We start from the raw sequence: 9,271 nt of genomic DNA, 5'->3' as shown, positions 1-9,271 counted from the left end.
CTTCTATCTTCAAATACCTTCTGCCAACTCAGAATCCACAAAACTATCTAACAGCAGTAAGGTAAATAAATATAAACAGCACTCTTAATTATGAAAGCGTTCACAGACCTAGGGCTTATAGTCAAGTTTCAATAATTACTGCTTTGATACTAAAATGTCAAGTTATGTAAGAAAACATCCGAAATAAAGGAAAGAAACTGGCTCAGAGTATTATCTTTAAATTATAAAGAATAAGCGTTCAGTTCTTCTGTTGCACAGTTAATTAGCCATGATGTTTCTGAGAGAAATGAAAAGGAAAAATGTCAACTTCTGAAGATTATAACACTCCATTTTTTGCTTCAGGAAACAGTTTGGATTAGCCCAGAAGCAAATGCTAAAATAATAATAATGATAATATTTTGCTTAGCAATAGGAACAAAATAGAAAGGATAAAGACAAGGGGAAAAAAATTCCTTTATAAGGCATGAATCACCTGCACTTTCTCCAAGCTTCCAGACTTCAGAACCTGAGGTAAGGCTGACATTGCTGGACAAGCAGAAAGAGGATCCCTTGTTATTGTATCATTTCTAAATTTTTGAAGACTTAAATTAATTTTCCTTAGACTTTGATTATATCTATTAATTTCTAACTACTATAATCACCATAGGATCTTCAGTTTCTAATTAGTGTAATTATCATGAGATCTCAAACTGTTTTCCACACAATTCCAATAGACAATGCCTTTGAAAGAATATATCATAATAGAAAATAAATGGAAATGCTTTAATAAACTCATTAATCTTTAAATTCTATCCACTTATATATTACTAAAATGTTAGCAATTTCAGTAAATATAGTAATAATAAAAATAGCTTGTCCTCTGGAATCCCGGTTTTAAAGTGCTCCCCTTTTAGACATGAACCCATATTTTAGTTTTGTACATATAAAAATTAAAGTGTTTTCAGTGGGAAGAACATATATTTAAATAAGTTGTGTAAGAACTTATTTTTTAAAATTTTTATTACTTGAAATGTTTCCATTCCATTTATCTCTTTTATTACAAAGGGGAGGGCATATAAATATCTAAATGTGCTTTATATTTTGCTTGAGATTGCAACTATTTCACATATGAGGAAACATTTATTAATCTGGTTTTCTATTCCTCTTCTAGGGAGTATTGGGATGTGACAGTTTTGTCAAATAAATTAATCATTCCATTTTAAAGGCAGAACCTGGGCCTCAGGCTAAATTATGTGACCAGGGTTTGGCAACTGAAGCTCAACTCCAGTGACTATGAATCCAGTGTTCTTTCCTTTCAAATCAAAAGAAGATGCCCTAATAAATAAAATCATTGTAAAAAGACAGTAATTCTCCATGAGTTATGTTATAGCTATCGTGTTTTTAAAGATTAAAAAAACAGTCACATTTGAACCTGAGATTTTGTAAGTAGAAATAATCAGCCATTAATTCCCCTACTTATCTACTTTTCTTCTTTGGGAGAGGAATCAGATAAATGGATAGTGACTAAACAATAATTCATTACTGAAGTATGACATATGAATGCAAACTTATGAAGAAAGGATAATTTTATAGCAGCCTTCAAAGAACTGCAATTGGAGAGGTTTGGGTTTGGGTTGTTTATTTTACATTTCCTTTAAATACGAGAATCTAGCAGTAATGATCATACCAAAAGAAAATAAAAAGTTTAACAGAAATTTCAAATTTCTAACAGTTACTCAGATAATAAAAGTAATACTAATGACAATATTAATAAAAAAATATCTGAAATTTCTACCTATCGCATTTTTAAGTTAACATCTAAAATGTTTTGTCTGAAGTCTTAAGTGGGTAAGGGCAAAATCAGAGCCAGAAGACTATTGTAATGGCAATTTCTCAATGTCTTTTCTGTGTTTAAATTATAAACTCAACAAAAAAACCATAAAATTTTTTAACAGAAAATCCACATGTAAATTAAACCATCATATCACACTATTTTATCTTTCACTTACATTTTCCTGTCTTGTCTATTTGGGTAATTTACATACAGTATAGTATTTAAACTTTTCACTTGTGTTATTTGGATAATTAACATTACAGTATGGTAGTTAAACTTTTCACTTATCATTATAACAAGGATTTTTTTTTTATTTCTATCAAGTCTTCATGATTATCAGTATCTGTATTTTTTTTAACTTATAACACTAAAATGGTTTAAAATTTTTTTTCTCCTAATTAATTTATCAAAGATATTTCTCAAGACAGATTCTTTGCATTAAAGGTATAAACATTTTCATCTTTTGCATGTTGTCAGACTGTTTTTCAAAAAAATTATTTCAATTAACAGAACCAATGGTTGTATGCAAGGATATCAACCTCGCCATCTTGATCATAATTTGGTAACATCTTCTCAAATAACTCTTCAGTAATTGTAAAATAGCAGCTCAAAAAAGAAGTTCTTTATGTTTTCTTGACCATTAATGGGACAAGGACTAACTTTTGCCTACATTTTTGTCTACTACATGTATTACCATTGGAGTTCATTATTTATAATGTTTGCACATTTAGGTTGGACTATTCTTTTAAGTTTGAAATTTTTTTTATATCATAGATATAATATATGCCATAGATGTGCCTTAACATGCATGAATGTTTTTCCTTTGGTTAAAATTTAGCAAAAACAAAATATTTCTTTTATTCTCCCACCAACAACAAGGCATCATCTTTTGCTGTCTACTTCCAGAAGACGTTAAGGCATTAAAATGAAGGCTCTCGTTTTGATTGCTGTCATCTTGACTTTCACTGCTTACTTCTCGGTAAATATCAAATATCTTTACCTATGTCTATTTTCTTACTTAGTTCTTAATCATAAAATTTATTGTCTTAGGTCAACACAGCTTTATACCACACAACCTTTGTTTAATTTTATTTTTGCCTAAGACCTTAACTCTCTTTATGATCTTTTGCTGGCCCTAGGATACACTCAACATTTTTTTCCACGTTTGTAGTCTTTAGAATTCCCACATGTGAAAGTAAGATATTATAGTGTTACGAGTTTAAATTGTGTATTCTGATTCCACCTCTGCAATAACATTCTTGAACAGCATTTAGTCTTTGGTAAGCTCCCTGAAAAGAAAGATGTGTGAAGAAGAAAACTGAATATAGGAAACACTATAAAAAAGATTTTTAACCATATATGGGATTTTACATGGATCAAAAAAATCAAGAAATTCCAGACATGATATATAACTTTTCAAGCAAGAGCATGTGCTTACTATCCTCTTAAGATTTTTAGATTTGTTCACCTAAAGCTCACACGTTAGTTACATTATCTAAAGGGTAGGTTACATTGTCTAACACCTATTGCTCTAAACTTAATCCAGTATTATTTCATGAACAACCAATATGTTATGAACACTGCTAACACAAGTGCCTCTTCCTTGTTCTTCCATGCTAAAACGTAGCAAGGGGGAATTTCCATCCAGTGAAAAACCCTATGCCAGAGCTCTGTGAATTACCCATTTTTCTCTCCCCAAATCACAGGCTGGTTTTTCCTCATATCAAGTCATAAAGACACTGGTTCCTCAGTGGTCCCCTGGGTTGGCACCTGAGTAAATGATAGTTATTATGATAAAAGGAGCCACGTCTTCCACTACCTATAAACTGGTTAGCAACATACTCATGAGAATGTAGAGGGACAGGAACACTTTTGTCTAACGACCTCCAGAAAAACCGATTATCTTTATTTTATGAACTGTGTGCTTAAAATGTTATAAGGTCCCTCACATTTAACAATGACACCCAAAATTCTATAACTGTATTCCATTCTATCACCTAACCCGACCACATATATTACCCTCAAACAACTTACAATCAGTATTCTCAAATGCCATATATGTTCTGGGCCTAATTTCTTAAAATATACTTCTATTCTCCATTTCCATTTTAGGCAGCTGATGCACATAAGCAAAAAAGCTCCAGGGTAAGTTTTTATATTTCTAGTTATCTTTTTATATTTTCATTCACAATGACAAAAGTTAGTTGTGTCTAAAGAATTGATAAGGCAGAGTTTCTTTTATTCCTAACCTAAGAAAATGTTGAGAGTCCCTCAGTGGGAATAGTTCTGTGAACACCAAAACCTTGCCTCAATTGCCAAGCTCTTTGATACATATGAATCTTCAACGGGAATAAGGCAACTTGGCATATAAAAAGCAATTTTACCTAGCCTTCAGTACCAAAAACTATCTACACTATCTACATTTGCTTGTTCGGTGTAAATATCTTTCTCTTTATAAATATTAATGGCCCTTTAATAAGGAACATTTCTTATGATCCTACAAAATTCAAAAAAGTAGTTTCTTTTCTCAAAATCAATGGTTTTCAATGGAAAAAAAAAGAAAATTCAGAATCATCTGGAAAGACTTTTCAAAATCACAAATCCCTGTTTCCACTCTCTGCCATTTTTAATTGTCATAATCCTCATTCCATGTCATAATGGAAGTGGGCGGCACAGCAGGGGGTGATAACTAAAAATACTGTCACATCATCCCATTACATCTCCCACTCTCTCTTTTTCCCATACCAAGTACTCTCAATGAATCCTTAAAAACAAAACATTCTCCTGCTTCTAAAGTTGGGTAGACAGTGGAATAAACAATGTCTAGGTCTAGTGACCCAAATTGTGCTGATATTTAGAAGGAAAAAAAATTCTAAACCTACCTTGAAAGTTCATGGCAATTTTAGCAACTTATTTGTTCTTCATCATAAACTCTGGTATATGACTATCTCTTAGAATTTATTCACTCCGAAAACAAATATTCCATGAAGAGGCAGAAGGAATGTCATATTTAGAATCCTAAGAATTAGTTTCTGCCAGTGAAGACAAAATGAGAAGCAAGGCCCTAAATGGAAATCCTAAGGGAATGTCATGTTAAAAGTCCATATAACCAGAGACAATTAAAATAGTCCACGGCTTTGTTGTAATGAGGCTTTCACTGAGTACGTATGCACTAACCAATCTAAGGTTCTTCTAGCCTTTAACGTCTATGAGTTGGTGCAAATGAGTCAACCATGTAGGTTCACAAAATATTCAATCAATCTCATATTCTGGGTCTACAAAAACAGCAACGCAAAGCTTCTGTAGTTTCCTTTTACTCTCTATTTAGAATAGTAAAATTCTGAAATATTAGTAAAATAGCATTATGCTCTTTTCCAGGATGAAAATTAGAACAGCATGCCCCAACAGGCTCTCCATGAAACACTAGTATAAATAAATGCTATCCACACACATATTCACACGCACTCTTTCATGGTGAAGTAAGTTTGGGAAATATTGCATACCCCCCGGATTTGCTAAATATTCATAGCATATTATATCAATAACTCTAATAAATCCTATAGTAAAAAAAACATTTACTTCACCTAAATGTTTTCCACAGTTATTACTTATGGAATGAAGTCAGAATATTTACACAAATATAACTGATAAAATATTTTTAAAGCCTGAGTTCAGGCTAGTTTATGCATCCCACCTGTATAAAACAACTGTGTTTTGCATTCTCTCCTAAGTCTGGTGAAAGTTCCGAAGAGCATTTTAAACCATTTAAACAATTAAGGTCTAAGCTGTTGAGAGGATTTGCTGCAAAATTTGGACTAGGTCCTGGAAGACCAGGTGCTCACTTCGGTCATCATGAAGTCCCCGGAGGCCACCAACTCCATCCCCACCCCCATCGTGCCCAATCCCCACATGGACCATCACCCAGACCTACATCACCACCTGAGAACATCGTCCATCCTACTTCTCAAGCATTATCAGCTCCTTCTCGTCCTCCTCCAACCGTAATTTACACCACCGCCGCTAATGCTGCCACCACCGCCGCTAACGCCGCAGCCACCACCGCCCCTGATGCCGCAGCCACCACAGCCGCCGCTGCTGCCACCACCATGGCTTCCCCTGCCTCGGCCCAAAACACTGCAGGTGCTGTACCCAGCACTACGGCTTCCAGTGCCCAACAACCTGAAAACATCACCAGCGCCCCTGCGGCTGGCACCACCACCGCCCCAGTAGCCGACACCACTGCTGCCAACCTTCAGCAAGGGGAACAGTAAATTCCACAACTGTCCAAAATTACAGATGTACCAAACCGCAAGAAGACAGAGGCAGACCAAGGTAAACAATACTTTCCAAAATATTTTCTAACTAAATGAGTAACTGTAAGACATGTAGAAATAAGAACAGGGTGTTTTGTTTTATTTTTCCCATCCAAAAAAAAAAAAAAAGAAAAAAAGAAAAAAAAAGTTTCTGACTCTGCCATATGAGTTAGAAACTCTTAATCCTTTTTTATTTCAAAACTAAATTTGGGGGGTGCCTGGGTGGCTCAGTTGGTTAAGGGACCAACTCTTTCTTTTAAAAGATTTTATTTACTTATTTGACAGAGAGGCAGGGAAAGCCAGTGAGCACAAGCAGGGGACAGGCAGAACAGCAGAGGCAGGAGGAGAAGCAGGCTCCCCGCTAAGCAAAGAGCCTGACACTGGGCTTGATCCCAGGACTTGATCCCAGGGCACTGGGACCACGACCTTAGCCGTGGCAGATGCTTAAGCCAACTAAGACACTCAGGCACCCTACGACCATCTCCTGATGCTGGCTCAGGTCATGATCTCAGGATCCTGACACCCACATGGGGCTCAGTGCTGGGCATGGGGCCTGCTTAAGTTTCTCTCTCTCCCTCTCTCTCTGCCTCCCCCCCACCACCCCACCTTTCTTTCTCTCTCTCTCTCTCTCTCTGCTTTCTAAAAAACAAAAAAACAAACAAAAAAACTAAAAACTAAATTTGGTCTTCTTGAGTTGATATTAAATAAACTATATTAAATAATATCTATATCTATAAACCTACTGCTAGCAGATTCCTACCAAAGAGAGAAATTGTTTTTAAAAAGTTTAAATAGTTAAAAAGTGAAACAGTTCACTAATGTGGAGCGCCTGGGTGCCTCAGTCATTAAGTGTCTGCCTTTGGCTCAGGTGATGATCCCGGAGTCCTGCCCTTGGGCTCCCTGCTCAGCGGGGAGCCTGCTTCTCCCTCTCCCACTCCCTCTGCTTGTGTTCCCTCTCTCACTGTCTCTCTGTCAAATAAATAAATAAAATCTTAAAAAAAAAAAAAAGTCCACTAATGTGTATGTATTTGGCCTTCTGCTCCCAATGCTAAAATGGTTATTTCCCTGAAATAATCACTTACAATTAGGGCCTTAGTAAATAAAAGTTAATTTATACTTCGGTAAATTCCACAAAGTGTGCATTTGACATAGAGGAATGCTCTCCCCTCCTTCTTTCAGGACCTACCAACTTTAATAAGGCGAAAAAGGATAAAACATGTAACTAAAACATGTAACTAAATGTAACTAATGAATCTCTGAACACTATATCAAAAACTAATGATGTACTATATGTTGGCTAACTGAACATAATAAAAAAACACTTTAGCAAATACTACTAAAAATTGAAAATAAAAATCTAAACTAAATCACAACCCACAATTCCATACTAACTGAAGCATACACATCATGATATAACATGATCCCTAAAAAACATCGAAAAAATTGGAGAATACCACAGATTGCTCCTATTCCTAATATAGGTACTCCTAACTACAAAGATAAATGAGAATTATCCCAATTATAGAACATAAAAAGATACCAACTGCAGAACACTTAGAATAGTTACAGTGCTGTTACTGCACTGGATAGTCCTTGTACTGACTCCCATTTAATACTCATAGCCTCCTTGTAAAGCTGATTATCACTGTCTCCCTTTTAAAGAGGAGGAAACTGAAGCTGTGAGAATTTACAAGACTTTCCGAAGACAACAAAGTATAAATGGCAGACTAGTCTTCAAACTCAGATGCATCTAACTCGAAGCCCCAACTTCGCATGTTTTTCCCAGCATTCAGACATTTTAAAACTGGATAGAGCTAGAGAGTATTATGCTAAGTGAAATAAGTCAGTCAGAGAAAGACAGATACCATATGATTTCACTCTTATGTGGACAAAAGAAGGGGGAAAAAAGGAAAGAGAGAGGCAAACCAAGAAACAGACTCTTCACTATAGAGAACAAACTGATGGCTACCCCAGGCGGTGGTGGGTGGAGGGATGGTTAAACAGGTGATGAGGGGTAAGGAGTGGACTTGTGATAAGCACTGGGTGTTTTGTGGAAGTGCTGAACTACCAAACTATAGGCCTAAAACTAATATTACACTGTGCATTAGCTAACTGGAATTTAAATAAAAATTTTTTAAAAATTGAAGAAGAAAGAGCTTATACACTTTTAATGAATGGCTCATGGTATTTTGTTTTGTTTTTACAGATCCTGAAAAACTGAATATTGATGTATTATGATCACCTTCTCTCACCGTCTCAATTTTAACAAAAATACAGGAGAAGATACAAAAATAAAGGGATGTGGGTTCTTAGTGCTTCTTCTTTAGTTTTGCTATACTGTACAAACTTCAAAGATAACCTGATTTATGCATTTGATCACATGTGTGTTGGTGTCCTCTTCATTTCTTGGTTGAGTGACAGGAATATTACTGGCACCTTCATTCTTTTAGATGGTTCTATAACACACAAAGTATGTGTCCAGAGAAAAAATGTAAATATTTCACAGGCCAAAAAAAAAATTGTTTGAAGTCCCTCTATATAACATCATGTTAAAATATTACAAAGTTTAGAAATGGCTTTTCTTTCTGACATAAAATACCAGTGCATTTAGACATAACAAAGTAATTACTTATAAATAATTTGTAAAAACTATAATTTATAAATATAAACTATGATAAAAGTTATAAAGAAGTGATACAAAAGTAATCCTATTTTCAAAGAGATCATAGTCTAGTAGGACATATTTTCCAGAACATAGAAAGAATAAGCTAAATTTCTATAAAACCCATAGAGATCTACAGATATTCCTTTTCTGAATATTTCAAACAGTATTCCTTCATCTAAAGAGGTTATTTTCTCCAGAGATTGTCCAACTGACATTTCGTACCATTCCATGAATCACTTCACCCAAACTATATTAAATAATTTCTAGTTGATAAATTAATTCATCCAAGTGATTTAGTAAAATTCACCTAGATCTAGGTCAGGGAACGGAAGAATATAAATATAAACTCAATCACTTAGTCCTCAAAGGTTCAAGTGGCAAAGATAGAAAAAAGGCAAATAACTCTAAATTGCATAAGTAGTCTATAGTAAATACTATATCCAAAGGCACAAACAATAATGAGCAAACAGGAGAGGAGAT

The 9,271-nt window shown here is 34.8% G+C and overlaps 1 protein-coding gene across 1 annotated transcript; it reads left to right on the top strand.

Moving 5' to 3' along the window:
- Positions 1-468: 468 nt before the first annotated feature.
- LOC116859550 (transcription factor SOX-1-like) lies at positions 469-8,501 on the top strand. Its single transcript, XM_032844974.1, has 4 exons — positions 469-510; positions 2,693-2,792; positions 5,545-6,145; positions 8,333-8,501. The coding sequence occupies exons 2-3, from the start codon at positions 2,739-2,741 to the stop codon at positions 6,082-6,084; spliced, it is 594 nt and encodes a 197-aa protein (XP_032700865.1). The 5' UTR covers positions 469-510; positions 2,693-2,738; the 3' UTR covers positions 6,085-6,145; positions 8,333-8,501.
- Positions 8,502-9,271: the final 770 nt, after the last annotated feature.

The sequence above is a fragment of the Lontra canadensis genome, unplaced genomic scaffold (assembly GCF_010015895.1).
Source record: "Lontra canadensis isolate GAN:19392208 unplaced genomic scaffold, GSC_riverotter_1.0 scaffold1, whole genome shotgun sequence".
NCBI classification, from domain to species: Eukaryota; Metazoa; Chordata; class Mammalia; order Carnivora; family Mustelidae; genus Lontra; species Lontra canadensis.
This window is presented reverse-complemented; position numbering and strand designations above follow the sequence as displayed.

Excerpts from the sequence above, each read along its gene's own strand:
- LOC116859550 (XM_032844974.1), top strand. The coding sequence starts at position 2,739 with ATGAAGGCTCTCGTTTTGATTGCTGTCATCTTGACTTTCACTGCTTAC. Across the intron at positions 2,793-5,544 it reads CTTTCACTGCTTACTTCTCG|TCTGGTGAAAGTTCCGAAGA; the intron begins GTAAATATCAAA and ends TTCTCTCCTAAG.